At 40.1% G+C, this 24,606-nt stretch overlaps 1 protein-coding gene across 5 annotated transcripts in view; it reads right to left on the bottom strand.

Moving 5' to 3' along the window:
- The window catches only part of SLC39A11 (solute carrier family 39 member 11), a 564,681-nt gene that overhangs the window by 372,794 nt on the left and 167,281 nt on the right, over positions 1-24,606 (bottom strand). For all 5 annotated transcript variants that reach the window (XM_069076522.1, XM_069076526.1, XM_069076524.1 and 2 more), the window contains one exon: positions 3,156-3,297. In XM_069076522.1, coding sequence (XP_068932623.1) covers positions 3,156-3,297 — 142 coding nt within the window. The remainder of the gene's footprint in view (positions 1-3,155; positions 3,298-24,606) is intronic.

Raw genomic sequence — 24,606 nt, 5'->3', positions numbered from 1 at the left:
TTGGTGCAGGAGTTCTGACTTCACTGTCTTCCTCCTGTTCCATGCTTTGCTCCTTTTTGTCCCCAAAATAGGAGTCTAATGTTGGAATCTTCTGTCTGCTTTGTTTCCTATGCCTGGTCATGTCACCCCTCAGTCACTTGACCCCTGGGCTTTTTGCCACAGTAGGACTCTGCCACCAGACAGGGGAGATTTCGTCCCAAATGCTGGGGTTTTCCCAGTTGCTAGAGGTATTAGATGGGTACCCTCTCTGAGGTCTCCATACGCTCTGGCAAGCTGGACATACACCCCAGGACCTCAACCCTAGACTGCAATCCAGATACAAGCAGGTTAAAGCAAGAGCAATTACCCCTCAGACTGGTGCTTAGTTGCCCTACACTCTGCAGGCCAGGATCTGAAGCTGCCACGAGGCACTGCCTGGCTGTGCCTCGGTGGCTTCTCGCCCTGGGGGCAAAAGCCATGCACTCCCACTTACTGGTCCCAAAGTCCAGACTGCACTGACCTCTCACTTTGTCTTTCACATCTGTGTGTTGATAAATCTAGAAACAGCCACAGCTCCTGCTGATCTGGAGTCCCTCTGGCCAGCAGCTGGTCAGGCCTGCCCTGGGGCTAAAGCCTTGGCATGGTGCTGGGCTTGGCTCCCAGAGTGCAGTGCTGGACGATTCCTGCTGGCCTGCCTGGCTGTCCTCAGCGGGAGGTTAGATTCTCTGTGTCATTTTGTGGGTTCTGCAGCTCCAAAGTTTGTTTAGAATCCCCTTTTTACATGGATTGGGGAAGGTGGAAGCAAGAGCAGCGGGAAGGTCCTGCTTCTACTCCGCCATCTTGGCTCTCAGCCTTAGTGACGTTTCAAGCCTAAAACCACACCTCTAGGTAGCCCCACCTTGGGCTTTTCCCCAGTGAATCATGGGCAATAGGCCTGGGCAGTTACATCAAAAATGCATGTTCCTTTAAACACTGCCCCCACCTTAAGTCCTCCCTAATCTCACCCTTAATCACCTAGTTAGCATAATTGGCACAGGTTCTATTATGGATTACCCTATAAAAATCATAATTGTACCCCTTTAAGGTTGCAGGTCCTCTAAAGGACTTTTGCCTGCTGTACAGCCTAAGGACCCTTGCCTGCTGTAAAGTGTACAATAAACTTTTACAACTCTGACTCCAAGTTAGCCTGGGCCTACTGAATTCTTTCAAGACTGAATCGCAGGTTTTCTGGTCTTAGATAAGATCAGAGTTCCTTCTGAACCTATTGTGAGCCATCCCTCATCATGAAGGGGTTATCCTGACTCAGGACTGCACTTATGAGCCATCTAGTTCTGGTATATGTGTAATAGAGGGCATGGAGACTGTAGTGCTGAAGAGGAAGGAATGCTGTGCATAGAGAGAATAGTAATACATGTGAAGCAGAGTGAGAGTGGGATGGAATAAGGCACGAAGATGGTGGGGGGATGGGAGGAGGGGAAGGGAGAAATCAAGGATACAAACAAGCACTGAGTGGGAAAATGTGGCTAGAAATGCTCTGAAGAAGAAAAGACGGCAAGTCAAGACTGGAGTGAGCCAGGGGAAAGGACACTAGGCAAAAGTGGTTTGGCATGGAAAATAGTGGTAGAGTATGAACGGAATCTTTAAAAAAAAAAAAAAGAAGACAAGTGCATCCATTTCCTTTTCAAGTACTAAGATGTCCATCTAAGATAACAATAAGCTCATACCTTCAAATGGGCTGGGAATGGTGTAGTTAAATCAGGCCACATCATTGTACAAAGGAGAACAGACTCAAGCCCAAGCAATGAACAATGAAAAGTAGAGCCTCAGAGCCAAAAAAAAAAAAAAAAAAAAGGGAGGGGAGCTGCTTACCCACAAAGACTCCAAGAGGAGGATAAAGCACTCAGTAAATGATGTTTGATGAATATAAACATAGGAGTTATTTTGGAATCTCTTAATCAAGGGGTCCATCTCCTCCTGATCCCAACTGTTAATGTTCCCTCTCAAACTATGTTACATTTTAACTACTTTGTACTGAGGCTGCATATATTTGCTAGATACATTTTATCTCCTCCTTCCCCCCCCCCCCAACAATGGAATGGAGACTCCTACCATAGAGGGATTGATTGTCTCATTCTCTGGACTTGCACCTGTAGTTCCTGGCAAATAGCAGGCATCTAATAAATGCTTTTGGATGGACTGATTAACTGCTTAGATGAAGCCAGGATTATGGACATGCTCAGCATATTGAAGTTTTTCTCGGTCTTTATTCAGTTAATTAGCAGAAAAAAAAAATCATGTTTTCCCAAATAAGACCACAAGAAAGAATGTCACACACAAAAAAAAAACTTTAAGATTTACACATCCTTTACCATCTTGGGAGGAAGCTACAGAAATGGGACAGTGTATTACAAGTTTAGTTCTGAAATTTTGTGCTTGTCATACTTTCTCAGTCGCAGGGCATGAAAGGTATTGGAGGATCTGCACTTTAGAAGACTTACTCCAAGACCAAAATATGAGAATTTTCTCTAACCGCAATGTAATTTTAAAAGGGTCCCTTAGTTTCCCCTTCCCCTTTATTCCCCTCCCTGGAATGACTCGACATGGTTGGGGCTGAGCAAAACAAGTTCAGTCCAACCCAAGGAATTCAAACACCAAGTCTTTGTTTAATGTTCCTTATGCATAGAACTAATTCCCTGTCATCTCTCCCTGCTTCTCAACTTTGGATACTCTCAACTTTCTCATGTTTTTAGTCATGAGGGCAGACAACCCCCACCAACCCAACCTAACATCATGTTGAGTCATCACCGGACTTTAAAGGCTGGGAGCCCAGATCAGTTTATCCTTTCTGAAACCTATGACTAGCAGCCTCCTAGCTCCTGATCTCCTCTTCTCAGTAATTCAGAGTCATCTTTTGATGAGGAACAGACATTTTAAAATACCATATGCTAATGAGAGACACAATGCTTACTTAGGACCATGCCTACTCTTTGAATAACTATACCTATTCAGTTCAACTAGTACCATGGTGCTATGTCTATGAGACCACTTGTTACCTCACTTGGTAAGGCCAGATAAAAAATGCGAATTTCCTACAATCACTCTTACAGTAACCAAGTCCCTGTCTAGAAAATTGACTGAGCAATTCAGGAGGAGCGTGGTTAGGTCGAAAAACTTGCCTGAATGAAGTCCAGTTCTACCTATCCGGATAGAAAGTTCATTCTCATGGAAAGGCAGGGGAAATTCAGCATTGACTTTCTCCTTCATTGATTTGTGGTCAAAGCTCAGCATGAGGGCCATTTGGGAGTTCTCAGCCATACCCTGAAATAAAAAGCACCAAAGTCAATGTGTTATCAATAAGTGAATAATCAATATCATTTACTGAGTGTCTGCTATGCACGTAATCCTCCATGTTACTACACATATGGGATAAAAAGACAGAAGTCGAACACAGTCCCTTCCCTCAATGGGCAAGCAAGCAACAACTATTTATTAAATATCAAACTATGTACAAGGCACTGTGCTAGGCACTGGGGATACATCCCATGCCTAGAATGCTTCTCCCTCCTCATTTCTACCCCTGATTTCTTTGGCTTCCTTCAGTTCCCAGCTAAAATTCCATCTTCTACAGAATGTTTCCCAAGCCTTCTTAATGCTTGTGCCTTCCCTTTGTTGATTTACTCCCTACTTATCCAGTATAGAGCTTGTTTATAAATAGTTGTTTGCATGTTGTCTTCTTTATTAGACTGGAAGCTCCCTGAAGGCAGGGTCTGTCTTTTGCCTTCCTTTGTATACCCTGCCTGGCACATACTAGGTACTTCATAAATGCTTATTGACTGAATGACCACAAATGCAATGGAGGTGATAGCAAGTAATGATATAAGGATATACATAATATAAAGAAATTAAAGACAAAGTAGTTAAATACAAGGTACTTAGGGAAAAGGGCATACTAGCAATTGGCAGGATCAGAAAAAGCTTCCTAAAAAAGCTGGTGCTTGAGCTGACTCTTAAAGGAAGAGAGTCCATGAGGAAGCAGTAAAGAAGAAGGGCATTCCAGGGAGAGCCAGGACAAAGGCATGGAGCTGGGAGGCAGAGAGCATCACTTGTAAGGAACAAAGAGAAGGTCAGTGTGATTAGTCTGCAGACCACAGCAGAGGAATACTGTCCACAAAGGCTGGAAAGATGGGCTGGAGCCAGACTGTGAAGGGTTTGAAAAGCCATATAGAGAAGTTAATATTTTATCCTACAGGCAATAGAGAATCACTGAATTGACTGAGTAGCAGACTCAGGGTCAGATCTTGGAAGACTGCCTTGGACCTGAAAATGAGGTATTGGTGAGGATCAGCAGCCTAGGGTAGTCATATTTGAAATTCCTCTTACATACAAGGAAATTCAAAGACCAGCAGCCTAAGGTAGTCATAGGTAATGTTGTTGGTTTCTGGCCAAGCATCAGAATAATATTTAGGAGACACCAACAGGTACAAATATTGGTGCTATATAACATAAGGAAGCTAGGTGGCACCACAGAGCACAGGGAGCTGGGCCTGGAGTCAGGACCACCTGAGTTGAAATCCTGCCTCAGACTAGCTGTGGGACCTTGCACAAGTCATTTAACCTGTCTGCCTCAGTTTCCTCAACTCTAAGATGGAGACAATAATAGCACCCACTTCCCAGGGCTGTTGTGAGGATCAAATGAGATCATATTTGTAAAGTGCTTGGCGCAGTGCCTGAAACATAATAGGTGCTTAATGAATGTTTGTTCTCTTCCCCTGTAAGATGTCAGAAATACTTAGGGACTAGTTACTGACACTTGGCAACATGAGTTCCTGGAAAGCCACTTGCCTCTCTTCCTCCTTTTCCTCTTTTCATCTGGGTGGCAACAGTGGGAAGGTAAATTCCTAACAAACTGGTCTGGAAGGACCAATAGCTCTTGTGATACACTAGTAGGTTTGTTTGCAGAGGAAACTGACTCTGTAGAAATGAGCTACTTGGGTTACCTTTGAATTGCAAATATGGTTTTCTCCAAAGTAACAGGGTTGCCTGTAATTCTGCATGTATGTAAGAGGAATGATAAGCTATGCATGTGTGGTTGACAAAAAGGTGTATTTGGGGCATGCATTTATGTGGTATTGTGAGGAGGCATAAATGCATAAATCATTTTCAAACACCTTCCCCAGATTTGCTGATAGAAATGGTTTCTAGTTTAGGAGAAGAATCTCTCATTTGAAAACTTTCTCTTTGCTGATTCCCATTATTTCAATGCAGGAAAATTCACCTGGGAACAATAATTATGCCTGTAAAAATAGGAAAACTGATTCAGTGACTGAAGTCAATGTTTAAATGGATTTTAGGTCTTAAAATCTGGATCATTCTTTGTTCTGCAACTGACTTGTTACCTGCTATGTCTTCTCCCCTCCTTCTTTGGGTCAGTCTTTAAGAAAAAGACATCCCTTTTCCTTGTTGATATCAACTCTATTTGTGCCTTGGTCCAGTCTCTACTTATCTCCTTGAAGAGACTGTCCCATCAGTCATTCCTTCCCTCCCTCTCATATTCTATCTCTCCATTTCTGCTGGTTTCATGCTTTCTGCCTAAAAAACATGTGAAGTTTCTCCATATCCATAATTCTTCATTTGATCCTGCTATCCCCCAAATCTATTGTTTTGCTTCCTCCCTTCTTTTGGATGGCAACAATGGAAAAAGGAGGTAAATTCTGCATGAGTCTACTTCTACCACTAGCTCTTTGGTGATATTACTGCTTTATTTGGGGAGGGCATTGATTGTCTTTGTGAAAATAAACTGTTTGGGTAATCTCTGAATTTCATATATATGTTTGTATAAATAACAGAGAGTTGTCTATAATTCTATGTGTGTGTGTAGGAAGAATGGGAAGTAGTTATTGAAATATGGAAGAATGAGGTATGTTTGGGGCATGCCTTTATTCGTTTTCTGCTGATTCCCATTATTTTGATATAGGAAAATTCAGTGGGAATAATAATCATGCTTGTAAAAATAGGAATCCTGACACAGTGATTGAAGTCATATATTTTAAAATGTAACTGAACTAAACTCAACTTTAAGTTTTAAACTGTAAGTTTTAAGTCTGGATAGTGACAGATTCTGTCACTGACTTGTTCTCCCCTTTGCACTTTGCTCTAGCCTTTGAGAAGGAAGAATCCCTTTTTGTTTTTGAGGTCAACCTCCCCTATTTGTGCCCGAGATCCAGTCCCCTATCTCCTCTATGGGACTAAGCCACCAAACATTCCTTCCCTCTCATCTTCATTCTTTCCCTTTCTACAGTTTACCTCCCTGATACCCACAAAGTATGGGAGGTCTTCCTCTCCCCCATTCATAAAATAATTTTCATTTAACCCTGCCATTTGCTCAGTCTACCAACCTATAGACCTCTCTTTCTTTTTCCTTCCAAAATCCTAAAAAGAGTTATCTTCTCTCAATGCTTCTACTGAATCTCCCATTAGTGCCTTATAATTAGTCTTCTGATTGTACCATTTCATTGAAACTACTCTCTCCAAGGTTACCAATGAGACATTTTTGTTGTTCAGTCATTTCAGTCACATTCAACTCTTTGCAACCCCATTTGGGGTTTTCTTGGCAAAGATGCTGGAGTGGTGTGCCATTTCCTTCTCCAGTTCATTTGACAGATGAGGAAACTGAGGCAAGGTGGGTTAACTGACTTGCCCAGGGTCACAATCTAGTAAGTCTCTGAGGTCAAATCTGAACTCAGGTCTTCCTAACTTCAGGCCTGGAACTCTATCCACTGCACCACCTAGATGCCTTAAGAGATATTTTAATTATATATCTCTTGTTGTTTACCTACAATTTCCATTTTATCCCTCCTGTAACCTTTTTCAGAGAGCCATCCCTTACGTAAAGAAGGGAAAAAATTAAGAAAAACTTCGGCAACACTAACCTAAATAGTTTTTTAAAAAACCTCTTCTGCTATATACAGTGGTCCCCAATCTTAGCAAATAAGGGAGGAGGTATTATCTGACAGGGGCAGCTTAGTGGAACAAAGAGTGCCAGGCCTGGAGTCAGACAGACTCATCTTCCTAGTTGTGTGACCCTGGGCAAGTCATTTAACCCTGTTTACCTCAGTTACCTCATCTGTCAAATGAGCTGGAGAAGGAAATGACAAACCACTCCAGTATCTTTGCCAAGAAAATCCCAAATGGACACAAAGAGTCAGACACAACTGAAACCAACAACATTATCTGATCATTCTTCTTTGGGGGTCACTATAATTATGCAGCATTGAGTCTGGATAATTTTGTTGTTTATTATTCTTTCCATTTAGGCAAGTCTCTCCCCACTCCAATCCATCTTCCATTTATCTATTAAAATGATTTTCCTAAAGTGAAGGTCTGACCATGTCACCTCCCTACTCAATTAACTCCTATTGCCTCTAGAATCAGATACAAAATGCTGTTTGGCATTCAAAGCCCTTCAAAATTTAGCTCCCTCTTACCTTCCCAATTTTCTTAAAGCTAACTACTCCCCAACATATTCTGCAATCTGGAACCCTGGCCATTCCATGAACAAGACACTCCATATCTTGGCTCTGGGCATTTTCTCTCCCCCATTCTGAAATGTTCTCCCTCCCCTGCTCTTCCTACTGACCTCCCTTTAAGTCTCAATTAAAATCTCTTTTTTTTACCAGAAGCCTTTCCCAACCCCTCTTAATTCAAGTGCCTTCCCTCTGTCAATTACTTCCTATTTATCCTATAGATAGTTTGCTTTGTATATATTTGTTTGCATGTTGTCTCCCCCCAAAATCGAAACTTGTAGAGAGCAAGGACTGTCTTTTCCATCCCCAGAGGCTGGCATAGTGCCTGGCGCAGAAGTTTAATAAATGTCTACCAATTGATTGACTTGGGGCCACTGTATATAGTTTTCCTGGTTTTGCTTAGTGACTTTGCCTTGGACATAGAATGGCACAGAAATAACAATATTTTAAATACTAAGTTCACATCATCTGTCCTGATTCTATCTCACATCTTTGATACTGTTTACCACCTCTTCCTCTTAGATACTCTCTCCTCTCTTGGACTCCACGATACTGCTCTTCTCTTTTTTCTTCTACTTTTTTCTTTTTCATCATCCTTTGCTGATACATCATCCATCTCCTACTGTAAGGCTCTGTTTTAGACCATGCTTCTCTTCTTCTCTCTTTGAAGATAACTTTCAAATAACAATCTCTCCCATGAGCACCAGTTCTCACATATCCAAGTGCCTATAATGCCCCACAAGTACTTTAAACTCAACATGTCCAAAACTTGAATTGATCATCATTCCATCTAATATTGCACTTCATCCCAAACTCAATATCATTCATCTTTGTCTCTCCCATCTTCCCAATCCTCAATAATCAATTAATTACTGTGTTGCTGGTTCTACCACGATATATCTCAAATCTGTCCCCTCTTCGCCATTCATTTGACCAAACATCCTCATTCTAAGTCTCATTATGTCTTCCTTGGACTACAATAATATCTAATGAGAGTCTTCCTGCTTGCAGTTTTTCCCCTGTTCCCATCTATTCTTTACCCAGATGTAAAATAACAAGTTCAAGGAACCTACCTCCTGGTGTTCCTAGCATCCTTCTACTAAAATCTCACCTTTTACAAGAAGTGTTCCCTGGCCCCATTAATGTTTGTGACTTCCCTCTGAAATCATCTCCAATTTACACTTGTATATATCTTGTATGCACATAGATGTCTGTATGTTGTGTCCCCCATTATTGTGAGCTCCTAGAAGGCAGGGACTATTTTTGCCTTTCTTTATCTCCTTAGAGCTTATTTATTTAGCACAGCGCCTGCTACAAAATAAGATTTAATAAATATTTGTTGACTTGACCCCAGTACCTAATGGAGGGAACACTAACAGATTCACGGAGCTTACACCAACAAAATCTCACTATAACACTATTCATTCACTACAATACAGATTCTTTATAAGGCATGTTCGTTATGCTATTTAGTTCCTAAAGTACCTCTGCAGGGATACCAAGAATAATATTATAAATGGCAGTGACCTTTGCATTTTTCATGAGATCAAGAGAGTAAAAAATCTGAACAATGGCTCCTGAACAAAGAAGGAAACAATGGCACTATGTGAGAATTTTTACATTAGCTACAGACAATATTTCAGAAAACTTGTGATTCTACTCTGCTAGAACACTAGAATGAAGGTTTACCCTTCTACCCTATCTGTAACTGGCTGATTCTATTATTTAGTACTAATAAAGCTAGGATTATGGGTCCTATAACCCACCTGGGTGGGTTTTATTCTATACCTGAGACAAAGCCAGTACTCCAAACCAACAGTATCAAACTTAAATAGAAATGGGGGCCAGGAAAATCATACATAAGGATCCCTATGGAAACCAAATGTTAAAATTATGTATGTGTATTTTTGGTAAATATTTCCTAATGACATTGTAATCTGATCTAGCTGCACCAGGGAGTCTCGTGCTCAATGTTCCTGCTCTAAATAATGGCCTACCATTTTAGAAATTAATACAGTCATCACAAAGGGGCGGGGATAAAGGAGAGAGCAAGACACTGTAGATGGCTCAGGGCGACCCATCTTCATTTCTCAAGTAACTCCACAAAGCATATGGTCTGATGAAGGTTTGTATCCTAGGATCACAGGACACGGAGAAGAAAGGGACCTGAGAGAAGCTACCCCAGTGCCCTTCATTTCACAGATTAAGTAACTGAAGTCTGGAAATTAATGGCTCAGGGTCCCAAAGGCAACAGAACTAGGATTTCCAGTCCAGATTCTCTGATTCTCATCCCCATGCTTTTTCCACCATACCATCAGCTTCAAATGAAAAAGGCAGTACATTTTTTTTTTTACTCTTTGTAATGCAAATGTAAATTTTAAAGATCTTCCCTGCCCCTAGGTTAAAGTGCACCTGGAGCCTGGGGTGGGAGGCTTGTTTTTCAGTAGATACTTCTTGATTGGCCAGTGAGTCAATAAGGTTGTTACATTCTCTGAGCCAGGAGAAGGCTATATAAGCCCTGATGTCAGGCTTTGTTTTGGGGGCTCACTTTGAGAAGTGTTCTGTGATTTGATCAGATGAGACTCTGGGAAGCCGTTGGTTGTTGAGAGGCCCCCCCCCACCCCCTTTGAAAAACCCAGATGTTGATTTGGTGTGGATGTAATGGGTTGGACAGTTTTGGAAACCTGTCTACTTGATCTGTTTGTTCTTGATAATTCTGTCTGTATACTCAAGTTCAGAGTGCTGACCTTTTCCCCTGAACTAGGTAAACGATACATATTTGACTGATTAAAGTAAGCTTGTTAACCCATTTTGAGGTGCTTTCCTTTATCAAAGCAGATCCAAGAACCTTGTTGGCAGCGACCCTGGGGGTGCTGGGGTGCTTGCTGCTACACTCCTTCAATTCTAACTTAGACAGAAATATTTATGAATAAAAATGATATTTTAGGGCGGCTAGGTGGTGCAGTGAGTAGAGCACCGGCCCTGGAGTCAGGAGGACCTGAGTTCAAATCCGGCCTCTGACACAACATACACACACACAAATACCTAGCTGTGTGACCTTGGGCAAGTCACTTAACCCCAAATGCCCTCCAAAAAGCAAAATAAAATGAGCACCTAACATATTAAAAAAAATTACATTTTATTTCAATTAAAACATGAAAATTAGGGGTATTTTATGATCTAGCCACAGAAATGCAACCATTTATGGAAAAAAATCCATTAACCAATTTACTTTGCCTTCTTAACCAGTGGATAATATCTTTCATAACAGAATTTCACAAAATATATCTGTGAAGATTGAAAGTCTATGACTTCCTTACAAGTCTCAGTTTTAATGACCTTAGAGCAGGGCCTTTTACCCTGATCTTCTGAGGTCATTCCTTCAGCAGTCTGATGAAACCTATGGGACCCTTCTCAGAATAATGTTTTTGAACACATAAAATAAAATACTTGGGACTACAAAGGAGATCAATTATATTGAAATAAAAATGTAATTTTTTCCCTATCCAAGTTCACAGACCTGAATTCTATCTGTCAAAACAGACCTCTTGTGGATGCCAGGTTAAGAACCTCTGTACTAGAGGATTAAGATTATTCTTTCATTTCTTTCTTTCCAAGTAATGGTTTGTCTAAATCCATCATTTATTTTCTTTCCATTTGTGTAACATTGGCTGCTCCATTATTCTCCTTATTACTTTCCCTGATGCTGTTTAATAAGGGCAGCAGCACCTCCATTAACTCCCAAATTAGATGCTCTGCTAAACAATTGCCTTCCTGGCTCTGAAAGCCAAGTTCTATGATTGCTTTGTGAGCTTTCCCCCAAAGCCTGGCAGCTTTGAAGGCTGCTCCCCCTGAAGCTCAGAAGTCCCCTGGAGCATCCCCCCAGGGTGCCTTAGGAATGCTTTCACCACTCCAATGGGGATCACACCTGCGATCCTGTCAGAGAACCTGTCAGGATGTCTCTGGACTACCTAAAAACTAGACAGAACCACAGATGTAGGAAGGAACTTGAGAATTCACCAAGTCCCTGCCTCATAGAGACTGTCCAACAACTCCCAAACCAGGTGGTGTTGGTGCCAAATGCTACATGCAATATATTCTCATTTCTTGGGTTGTTTATATGTTTTAATTATTTCTAATTCTCCATCTCTTATGCAGGCATTTAAGAAGTCATTGCTGCAATAAAGGCATGTTTCATTATGAGAAGACATCAGCTGATTGCCCTCCTGTTGTTTTCTTTCTTTTTATAATGTGATAGATGCTTAACCAGGGGTAGGATATGAAAAGAGAATGACTTCATTCCAACAGAGACTCTTGTAGCATCCATAAGCACTAAATCTGTTATTTACTGGGGCAGTGAATGAAAGCCAGAGGCAAGGAGGCCTGTGGGAGAGATCCCCTTGTTTCTGTACAGCTAGCATTAAACCCTGCTTTAATTTTATCACTAGTTGGGCGATCACTAGGGCCTTGAGGAATTATAAAAATGTTGCTGATGGTAACTCTCAGACACTCCCCCTCATCAGTAAGGACTCAATTCTTGTAACCTCCTACAAGAAGAAAGAGCTCCTCAACTGGGCAATTCACTTTCTTTTTGCTGCTGTTCTTGGTTTTTGGAGGCAATGGGGATTAAGTCACTTGCCCAGGGTCACAAAGCTAGTGCAAGAAGAAAGAGCTCCTCAACTGAGTAATTCACTTTCTTTTCGCTGGCCTTCTTTTTGTTTTTTGGAGGCAGTGGGGGGTAAGTGACTTGCCCAGGGTCACAAAGCTAGTACGTGTCTGAGACTGGATTTGAACTCAGGTCTTCCTGACTCCAGGGCCTCCAAGTTGCCCCCCAATTTTCTGTGACTTTTAGTAAACCAGTGAACTCCTCTGAGTCTCATTTTCCTTATTTGTAAAATAGGGATAATAATATTTGTTCTACCTGTCTCACAGGACTGCAGTGAAGAAATACTCTGCAAACCATAAAGAGCAATATAAAATTTAAAAAGTATTATTGGGGCGGCTAGGTGGTGCAGTGAGTAAAGCGCTGACCCCGGAGTCAGGAGGACCCGAGTTCAGTTCTGGCCTGAGACACTTAACACCCACACAAAAATACTAGCCGTGTAACCTTGGGCAAGTTACTTAACCCCAATTGCCCCCCAAAAGGCAAAAAAAAAAAAATACGGCCTCAGACACTTAACACTTACTAACTTGTGCAACCTTGGGCAAGTCACTTAATCTCACTGCCTCACATCCCCCTTCCCCCCAAAAAGAGACTAAATACACAGATCTGAGGATCATCTGCATAGAGATGATAATTGACCACATAGGTGATCTACATCACTGCTAAGATCAACAAATGAGATAGTATAGAAGAACAAAAGAGTGCCAGGGACAGAGCCTTGGCAACGCCCACAGCCCGTGGGCATACATAACCTAGAAGAAGATCCAATGAAGGGGACTGAGAAAAAGAGATCACTAGCAAAAAGCAGGGTCATAAAAACTTAGATAAGAGAATATTCCGAAGGGAAGGTTGTAGAGAGGTCAGGAAAGATGAGGAATGAGCAAAGACTTGGCATGATTTGGCAATGAAGAGATCAGTGGTGATTTTTGAAAAAGTGGTTTCTGTTGAATGATATGATCAGAAGCCAGGCTGCAGGGGGTTTAGACACAAATGTGCTTTTTCCTGAGGCTAGACAAATTGAACTATTATATAAGCATATCTCCTCTACCCTATTACTTGTATAGCCTAAGTATAGGACTTTTCACTTGTTAAAAGGAAAATATAGAAGTATAGTCCAAGAACTATATCCATAAGCAGTCTTCATTTTTGACCTTACAACAGTAATCACATCACAGGAGATTGTGTGAACTGAGGGATGTTTTCTACCTCCTGAAAATGTTTAACTAAAAAGAGCGGGGGGGAGGAACTGCAACAGCACTATTACATGAAACTAATCCAAGCGGTTTTTTTTGATTCATCATAAAATACCTGGATTACAGAGCATGGTGGTGAATTCATTGCTTTACAAGGAACTGTAGTAAGTATATATACATGCACATACACACACATGTATGTATAGAATATATAACTTAACTCTGGCTTGCACATTAGTAACCAAAAAGTCCCTAAATAAGAATTCCCTCTCAATATCTCAGCCCTCATCTAACAGTCGTTTCTGTATCTCCGACTCTATGATACCAACCCTGACAGATGCTCCTACAGAGTACTTAACTTTGCAAAGTAGTCTAACATTTGTGATCTCATATAATACTCATAAGTGAGGTCACCATGATAGGAGTTCATGTTCTTATTCTTCCATTTCAGTTCAAAGAAAAAAATATTAAGTCTCTACCATGTGCTAGGCTCTGGGGATACAAAAACAAAAATCAAATACAGGGGCAGGGTAGGGGACAAGGGGGAAGACACATATATAGATTTTTTAAAATATACAGGATATTCAAAGTAGTTCCAAGAAGTACAGAATACACCAAATGAGAGATCAAGAAAGGCCTCATAGGGGAGGTAATAGTTGAGCTGAGCTTTGAAGGAAGGCACAGGTAAAGAAGGTGCGTATTCTAGAGTCTAGACATTCGGGACAACCTATACAAAAGGCACAGGCTTGTGACACAGAATGTGATGCATGGGGAATGCTAACAGGCCCGTTTAACTAGAATGAAGAATGTAAGAATATGGAAATCAGCTGTAAAAGTAGGGAGTGAGAGGCATATATAATCACATATATAATCATTATATATATACATGCATACACATATATACACACACACAATCATAAAGGGCTTCATCCTTTATACAATGTGAAGTCACAGCAGATTATTTTTTATGTTATACTGTATTTTTATTTATTTTGATAAAAATTTCTTAATTACATTTTAATCTGGTCAGGGTCTCACTTTGCTATTATATGGGTAGTGAGTTTTAACTAAAATAATTTCCTAGGTTCCCTACAATTTGAATTAGATGATCCTACAACTCCAAATGCAGTGTTCTTTATCTATTACCAATCCACCTTATACACCAATGATAATCAGAGGTCTGCCACAGCCAGCTTGAACAGGCCAATAAGAGTAGGGGCAACTAGGTGGTACAGTGGACAGAGTACTGGTACTGGAATAAGGAAGATTTGAGTTTAAATCTGTCCTCACATATTTACAAGCTAGGTATGTTACCCTGGCCAAGCCACTTAACCCTGATTGCCTTAAAAAAAAAAGAGTTAATTGCTAAATTTTCTCTTTTTTAATTAATTTCTTTATTTTTAGTTTCCAACATTCATTTCCACAAGATTTTGAGTTCCAAATTTTCTCCCCAGTCCCCTTCCCCCAACCTGAAGATGGCAAGCATTCTGATTACTCCTTTCCCCAGTTTGCCCTCACTTTTATCACCCCACCCCCATCCCCTTTCCCCTTGCTTTCTTATAGGGCAAGATAAATTTCTATACCCTACTGCCTATATAACTTATTTCCCACTTGCATTTAAAAACAATTTTTAACATTTGTTTTTAAAATTTTGAGTTCCAAAGTCTCTCCCTTCTTCCCTCCCCACCCACCCTCATTGAGAGGGCAAGCAATTCAATAGATTATACATGTGTAATTATGCAAAACAATTCCATAATAGTCATATTGTGAAAGACTAACTATATTTCCCTCCATCCTATCCTGCCCCCCATTTATTCTATTTTCTCCTTTAACTCTGTCCCTTTTCAAGTGTTTGCTTCTGATGACCCTCTCCCCCAAACTGCCCTCCCTTCTATTATCTCCCCCCCTCTTATCCCCTTCCCCCTACTTTCTCATAGGATAAGATACCCAATTCAGCATATATGTCATTGCCTCCTGAAACCAAATCCGATGAGAGTAAGGTTCACTCATTCCTTCTCACCTCCCCGCTCTTCCCCTCCATTGTAAAAGCTCTTTCTTGCCTCTTTTATGTGAGATAATTTACCCCATTCTATCTCTCCCTTTCTTCTTCTCTCAATATGTTCCTCTCTTACACCTTAATTTTATTTTTAGGTATCATTCTTTCATATTCAACTTACCCTGTGCCCTCACCCTCTGTGTGTATGTATGTATGTGTGTATATATATGTATAAATACATACATATATACATATACATATATATATATTCCCTCCAACTCTCCAAATACTGAGAAAGGTTTCATGAGTTACAAATATCATCTTTCCATGTAAGAATGTAATAAGTACCTTATGATTTCTCTTTCTTGTTTACCTTTTCATGCTTCTCTTGAGTCTTGTATTTGAAAGTCAAATTTTCTACTCAGCTCTGGTCTTTTTATCAAGAATGCTTGAAAGTCCTCTATTTCACTGAATATCCATTTTTTCCTCTGAAGTATTATACTCAGTTTTGTTGGGTAGGTGATTCTTGGTTTTAATCCTAGCACCTCTGACCTCCAGAATAACATATTCCAAGCCCTTTTATCCCTTAATGTAGAACCTGCTGACTGTGTTTCTACAATACTTGAACTGTTTCTTTCTGGCTGCTTACAATATTTTCTCCTTGGCCTGGGAACTCTGGAATTTGGCTATAATGTTCCTAGAAGTTTTCCTTTTGGGATCTTTTCTAAAAGGCAATTGGTGAATTCTTTCAATTTCTATTTTATTCTCTGGTTCTAGAATATTAGGGCTGTTTTCCTTGAGAATTTCTTGAAAAATAATGTCTAGGCTCTTTTTTTGATCAAAGCTTTCAGGTAGTCCAATAATTTTTACATTATCTCTCATGGATCTATTTTCCAGGTCAGTTGTTTTTCCAATGAGGTATTTCACATTGTCTTCTATTTTTTTCACTATTTTGGTTTTGTATTATAATTTTTTGATTTCTCATAAAGTCATTAGCTTCCATTTGCTCCATTCTAATTTTTAAGGAATTATTTTCTTTAGTGAGCTTTTGGACCTCCTTTTCCAGGTGGCCAAATCTTCTTTTTAAGGCATTCTTCTCCTCATTGTTTTTTTGGAACTCCTTTGGCATTTGGGTTAGTCTATTTTTTAAGGTGTTATTTTCTTCAGTATTTTTTTGGATCTCATTTAGAAAGCTGTTGATTCCTTTTTCATGATTTTCTTGAATCACGCTCATTTCTCTTCCCAGTTTTTCCTCTACTTCTCTTACCTGATTTTCAAAATCCTATTTGAATTATTCCATGACTAATTCATATTTTTCTTGGAGGCTTTTGATGTAGGAGCTTTGATTTTGTTGTCTTCTTTTCGTTGTACACTTTGATCTTCTTTGCCACCAAAGTAAGATTCTATAGTCTGAGGTTTTTTTATACTGTTTGCTTGTTTTCCCAGTCAAATACTTAACTTTCTAACTTTGCAAAGGTAGGACTCTGCTTCCAATGGGGGTGTGTGTATTGTCCAAAGCTTCAAAGGTTTTGTGCAGCTGTTTTCAGAAATACTTCTAGGGGTCTATAAATGTTCATTTCTTCCAAGGTGGTATGATCAAAGGAGAGGTATTTATGCCTTTCCTAGTCTGTGCTCTGATCTGTGAGTGACCACAAGCACTCTTTTCTGTTTGGAACTCTGAAGAGGATTCCCTCTCTACTGTACCACTAGTTCCACTGTACCAGAGTTTCTCCTCACCCCAGGACTGCCACCCAGCACTGTGACCCAGATCCAAGCAGGGCAAATCCTGTCTCAGCTCCAGCAAAGAGATCCTTGCAATCCTCCTCTGATCAGTTGCTTGCTCACCATACCGTCTGTGGGGCAGGAGCTCTGTGTACTGTAACGCCAAGGAAAGGCAACTTCCCAAGGTTCAAAATACCAGCATAGGTGCTCTCCATTTTATTCAGTGACAAACCAAGAACAGAGGTCAAAACATGACATCATTCAAAATACAGCATTTACTAAGTGTGATTAAATAATCTCCAAGTACTACCCCACCCCAGGACCTTCCAATCATTCAATCAATTACAAAGTCCCTGGTCTAAATACTTCTCCACCCCTAGGCTATACCTTCATTTAGTCTACCACAAAGCCCCTCTTCTCAAATGGAGATTAGTTTCCAAACATAAGTAAAGTATCTTCATTTGTTCAATCACAGAGCACAGAAAGGTCAAAAGTTCCCCACCCCTGGATCACAATTCAATCTACCCCAGAGTTACATCAAGTTTAAACACAGCACTTAATACCCAGATGGAGGTCTTTTCTTCATCTTGACACCAGGCAAGTTCTCAGCAATCTTAGTTCCTGGGGAGACAAGGCTTAGCAAGGCCACAAGATACATTGCCAGTCCCTTCATTAATTCATCCTCTGTCTGTAGAACAGTCCTAGAACCCCTGAAAACATTAGCAAAACCCTCTCCCAGGATTTCTGTAAACATACAACAAGAAAATCCTTCTTCAGGGCTTCTGAACCAACAGAAAGGCTCCCAGACCCCTGCAACAACAGCACTGTCCTTCACCAGTGGACAGTATTCACTCTGTCTGCAGGACAGTCTCCAGACCCCTGCAACAACAGCACTGCCCTTCACCAGTGGACAGTATTCACTCTGTCTGCAGGACAGTCTCCAGACCCCTGCAACAACAGCACTGCCCTTCACCAGTGAACAGTATTCACTCTCTGTCTGCAGGACAGTCTCAGGGCCTCTTAACCAAAAGCCAGGTTCCAGGACTTCTTCAACAACAGGACTGTCTTTCACCAGTGGACAAATCTGGCAAAACAACATGAAAACAGACAGACAAAGTACCAGCAAAACAGCCATGTCTCCTCAGTCCTTGGCAGCTCAGGGGGCAGGTCTCAAATGTCCAGGGCGATTCAAAGTGGCCCCAGCAATCCTTCTCAGTCTCTCTCTCTGCCTCCACATGGGTGCTGCTTCCAAAAAACTCCTCTGCCTCTCCCTTGTCTCTCCAAATCTACCCTCCTCCCAGTTCAGGACTCTCCTTTCACATCAACAAGTCCATCCCACAGGTGGGATTAACAAGCTCTGGGTTTTAACACAATCAATTTGAAAACCAAGCCAATACAGGGGAATCTTTAATTGCAATTACTATCACAATCTGGAAGCAGCTACCACTGCTGCTGCTGCTGCCATTACCACTGCCACAGCCACCTGGGACTGGGGCCAGATCTCACTCCTCTCTCATCCAGGTCCTACAGAGTTTTCCCACTGACCTTCAGTGCTGTCTTTGGCATTTGTGGGCCACAAAGTCTGGAATCCACCACAGCTGCCAATGATTCAGTCCCCTGAGGCCTGCTCCACCCCATCTATGCAGGCATGGCCCACACTCGACTGTGCTCTGCTCCCAGGCTGTCTTGGGCTGGAGATTTGTTTCACTTTGTCATTTTGTCAGTTCTACTGCTCTAGAATTTGTTTAGAGCAACTTTTTACAAGTATTTGGAAGGATTTAGGGGAGAGCTCAAGCAAGTCCCTGCTTTTACTCTGCCTTCTTGGCCCTGCCCCATCTCTGGAGATTTTTTGACAAGGAAGTAAAATGGTCACTGCTGGGGCAGCTAGTTGGTGCCACAGTGCATAGAGTTCTGGGTCTAAAGACAGGAAGCCTCCTCTTCCTAAGTTCAAATCCAGCCTCAGACATGTACTACTAGCTGTGTGACCTTGAGCAAGTCACTTGCCTCAGTTTCCTTATCTACAAAATGAGCTGGAGAAAGAAACTCCAAAAGCATTCCAGTATCTTTCCAAAGAAAACCAAAAATGGGGCCACAAAGAGTTGGTCAGGAGTGAAATGATTGAACAACAAAAAAAAGGTCAGCTCTAGATTTTGTGAATATCAACTTACCAGCTGTATGAAGCCTACGTTGGAGAAAGGAGAAACAGGAAGCAAGAAGAACAATTATGAGGCTGTTGTATAAAACATCTGACCATTGAAAGTTGTTTCCTCACCATGTAGTGGGCCTGATCCTGTTTTCCATCCCACAGGGTGAGGAATCATGGGAACATCTTCCTAGAGTACTTGCATTGTCCTCTGGAGCTCATGACATTGCAATTCTGCTACATTAACCAGCAGTTTCTGAATGCCCAGGTGAAAAACATTTAAAATGCTTCTGTGCAAAGCTGTAAAGCTCTCTTTTTTTCCCCTCTTCCACCTCCTTATTCCTTCTTCACTCCCTTCTGGTAATCTATTTCAAATGTATAGACAACAGGGAGTAGACTGCTGCAAGGCTCACAGAAATACAGAGCCAAAACCTTAGAAAATGGGATTGCTGTCGTCCTGTGGCATATTTATTATTTAGTAAAGCTTTAGGTTAGGTCATTGACTCTGAATAAACACATAAACTTCCTCCCCCTGTAGAAAGGCCACAGAGGGGTACCCAGGCTAAAGCAGAACAACATTTTCTGTAAAGAAAACAAGAAAAAAAAAAAGAGAGGATAAAGAGACTAATGAGATAAGCCACAGATGAAAAGTACATGGTATTTGTTGTTTTTCTTCCTTAATTTTTTTTTCCTTTAAGATATAAAAGTCATGAGAGGCAGGCCAGGAAGGCAGAGGCAGGCTGGGAGGAGGCCTGATCAACGAGGGGGGGCAAGTCATCCCACCAACCACAAGAGCCACTACCAGGCCTATCACCAAAGGGCTGGGACTGGAAAGAGCAAGGTAAGAATCAAATGCAGGGCCCTTGTCTGGGACAGCAAATACAACTGGGACTACCACTCCATAGCCCAGAAATTTAAAAAGCCCATATCAGGACCTCCAAGGACCAGAATGGCAGAGTGATCTCAGGCTATGCCAAACCCCCCCTCTGACACTGAAAACATACTAATTATAGCCTTGGGGCAAAACCCTAAACAGTAAAGGCTTGGGAACCCTAGAGGAAGGGCATGGCTAATGCCCTGCCACAAAATGGGAAGAAAGAAGACTACAAAGTCAATGGAGTCCTACTATCCTCAGAGGGAGGAACCACACTCAGAGGGAGACAATGTTGACTCCACACCCACAGCTGAAACATCAACAGGGAACAGGTCCCAAGCACAGAAAGCTCTCCTAGATGAAATCAAAAGGATCTTTGAAAACCAAATGCGAGAGAAGACAAAATGAACAATTCTTTTAAAATCAAAATTGCAAAATTAGAAAAACATTATAATCAAGAAAACAGCTCCTTAAAAAGAAAAGTTAATGATAGGGAAAAGGAGCTCCAAAAACTAACTGAGGAAAATCATTTGCTAAAAACTAGAATCAACCAAATTGAAGCAAATAGCTCTATGAGGAACAAAGAATTAGTTAAAAAAAAAAAGAATGAAAAATTAGAAAAAGAGGTAAAATAGCTCAATGGAAAAATAACTGACCTGGAAAACAGATCCAGGAGAGATAATCTGAGAATCATAGGCCTACCAGAAAATCATAATGAAAAAATGAGCCTGGACAACACTCTCCAAGAGCTCACTGAGGAAAATTGCCCTGAGATACTAGAACCTGAAGGTAAAATAGAAATCTAGAGAATCCACCAGATACCTACTGAAAGAGATCCCAAACTGAAAAGTCCTCGAAATGTTGTGGCCAAAATCAAGAACTATCAGGTAAAAGAGAAAATATTTCAAGTGGCCAGAAAGAAACAATCCAAATATTGAGGGACCACAGTGAGGATCGCACAGGATTTGGCAGCCTCTACACTGAAAGATCAGAGGCAGTGGAATACAATTTTCCAGAAGGCAAAAGAGCTCAGGTTACAACCAAGGATCATCTACCCAGCGAGAATGAGCATATTCTTCCAGGCAAAGAGATGGTCATTCAACGATATAACAGATTTTCAGACCTTCCTGATGAAAAAGCCAGAGCTCAATGGAAAATTCAACCTCCAGATGCAAGAGTGACATAGAAAGGTAAACAAGGAAAACACACACACTGTTATTTCATAAGAGCAAACTGTCTATAAACAAGTAGAGGGTATGAGTATAAATTACACAAAATGACGATTAAAAAATCTTATTAAGGGCTACAAAGGGACTGCAATGGAAGAAGAGGAATGAATGAAGTGGAAAAAAGTAAATTATGCCACACAAAGAGGCATGAAAACAATATAGCAGAGGAAAAGAAGGGAGGGAGATGAGTATTATATGGGCTTTTCCTGCATTGGTTCTGGTGAAAGGAGGGAATAACACAACCAGTTAAGCATAGGACTCTATGGAGAAGAGACCCAAAACGTACCATAATAGAGGGAAAGAGGGGAGGGAGAGGAGCTTCACATAAGATTTGTTCCTGTCACTCTTAGTGCGAAGAAGAAATAACATAGTTCATTAAGTATAAAAATATCCTACAGGCAGTAGGAGAGGAAAGGGCTATGAAAGACAGGGGGGAGGGGTGGTTAGAAGGGAGGGAAGAAGCAAGGCAGAAGGGGAGGAAAAGAGAGGGGGTTGATAAGGGAATACTCAGGGAGGTGGTAGTCAAAAGGAAAACTATTAAGGAGGGGAAGGGAGAAGGAGAGAAAAAATATAAGCATTAACAGGGGAGGGAATAGGATCGAGGGAAAGAAACAGATAATAATCATAACTGTGAATGTGAATGGAATGAACTCTCCCATAAAACAGAGGTGGATAGCAGAATGGATTAAAAATCATAATCTTACAATATTCTGTTTACAAGAAACACATCTGAAACAGAGGGATACACACAGGGTAAAGGTAAAAGGCTGGAGTAAAACATATCATGCCTCAGCTAAAGTAAAAAAACCAAGGGTAGCGATCCTTATCTCAGATCAAGCAAAAGCAAAAATTGATCTACTTAAAAGAGATAAGGAAGGAAACTATATCCTGCTAAAAGGCACCATCGAGAATGAAGCAATATCATTACTTAACATATATGCACCAAGTGGTATAGCATCCAAATTCCTAGAGGAGAAGGTAAGGGAATTAGAGGAAGAAATGGATAGCAAAACTATACTGGTGGAAGACCTTAATCTCTCCCTCTCTGAACCTGATAAATCCAACCTCAAAATAAACAAGAAAGAAGTTAAGGAGGTGAATAGAATTTTAGAGAGGGTAGGTATGATAGATCTCTGGAGAAAACTGAACGAGGATAAAAAGGAATATACTTTCTTCTCTTCAGTACATGGCACATACACAAAAATTGACCATGTATTAGGACATAAAAACCTCACAATTCAGTGCAGAAAGGCAGAAATAATAAATGCATCATTCTCAGATCATGATGCGATAAAAATCATATGCAATAAAGGGCCATGGAAAGACAGACTAAAAACTAATTGGAAACTAAACAATGTAATCCTAAAGAATGAGTGGATCAAACAAGAAATAATAGAAACAATCAGTAACTTCATTCAAGAGAATGACGACAATGAGACAACATACCAAAATTTGCGGGATGTAGCAAAGGCAGTTCTTAGGGGAAGTTTTATATCCCTGAATGCCTACATGAATAAATTAGAGAAAAGAGAGGTCAGTGAATTGGGCATGCAATTGAAAAAGCTAGAAAAAAAAAACAAATTGAAAATCCCCAATTAAATACTAAATTAGAAATACTGAAAACCAAAGGAGAGATTAATAAAATTGAAATTAAGAAAACTATTGAATTAATAAATAAAACTAAGAGCTGGTTTTATGAAAAAAAAAAACCAATAAAATTGATAGACCCTTAGTCAATATGATAAAAAAAGAAAGAAGAAAACCAAATTATGAGTATCAAAAATGAAAAGGGTGAACCTACCATCAATGAAGAGGAAATTAAAACAATAATTAGAAATTATTTTGCCCAGTTTTATGCACATAAATTTGATAATCTTAGTGAAATGGATGAATATTTACAAAAATATAAGTTGCCCAGATTAACTGAAGAGGAAGTAAATTACTTAAATAACCCCATCTCAAAAAAAGAAAGAGTGAACTCCCTAGGAAAAAATCTCCAAGGCCAGATGGATTTATTAGTGAATTCTATCAAACATTTAAAGAACAATTGATTGCAATACTCTACAAACTATTTGGGAAAATCAATGAAGAAGGAGTCCTACAAAATTCTTTTTATAACACAAATATGGTACTGATACATAAATCAGGAAGAGATAAAACAGAGTAAGAAAATTATAGACCTATCTCCCTTATGAATATAGATGCAAAATTTTAAAATAAAGTATTAGCAAAAAGACTACAGCAACTTATCACAAGAATAATACACTTTGATCAGGTAGGATTTAGTCCAGGAATGCAAGGACGGTTTAATATTAGGAAAACCATCAATATAATTGATCATATCAACAATAAAACTAGCAAAAATCACATGATTATCTCAATAGATGTAGAAAAGGCTGTTGCCAAAATACAACATCCATTCCTATTAAAAACACTAGAAAGTATAGGAATATATGGAGCCTTCCTTAAAATAATAAATAGCATCTATTTAAAGCCATCAGCAAGCATTATATGTAAAGGGGAGAAGCTAGAAGCATTTCCAATAAGATCAGGGGTGAAACAAGGATGTCCACTATCACCCCTCCTATTCAATCTGGTACTAGAAATGTTAGCAGTAACAATTAGAGAAGAAAAAGAAATCACAGGAATCAAATTAGGCAAAGAAGAGACCAAGCCATCACTCTTTGCAGATGATATGATGATGTACTTAGAGAATCCTAGAGAATCAAATAAAAAACTACTTGAGACAATAAATAAATTTGGCAAAGTTGCAGGATATAAAATAAACTCACATAAATCCTTGGCATTCCTGTATATTTCTAATGAAATTCAACAGCAACAGATAGAAAGAGAAATCCCATTTAAAGTTATTGTAGACATTATAAAATATTTGGGCATCTACCTGCCAAAACAAACCCAAGACCTATATGAAGACAACTACAAAAGACTTTTCACACAAATAAAGTCAGATCTAACTAATTGGAAAGACATCAAGTAATCGTGGCTGGGTCGAGCTAATATAATAAAAATGACAATTTTACCTAAATTAAATTATACATTTAGTGCCATACCAATCAGTTTATCAAAAAACTACCTTATAGAGCTGGAAAAAATAGTAACAAAATTCATTTGGAAGAACAAAAGGTCCAGAATATCAAGGGAATTAATGAAAAGAAATGCTAGGGATTGTGGACTAGCTATACCACATTTTAATCTGTACTATAAAGCAGCATTCCTCAAAACTACTTGGTACTGGCTGAGGAATAGAGTAGTAGATCAATGTA

This window comes from Petaurus breviceps, unplaced genomic scaffold (assembly GCF_028583685.1).
Source record: "Petaurus breviceps papuanus isolate PSGF00001 unplaced genomic scaffold, PetGlider_PUasm1.0 90925, whole genome shotgun sequence".
NCBI classification, from domain to species: Eukaryota; Metazoa; Chordata; class Mammalia; order Diprotodontia; family Petauridae; genus Petaurus; species Petaurus breviceps.
Note: the sequence above shows the minus strand (reverse complement) of the source record. Positions and strands in the feature narration are given on the sequence as shown.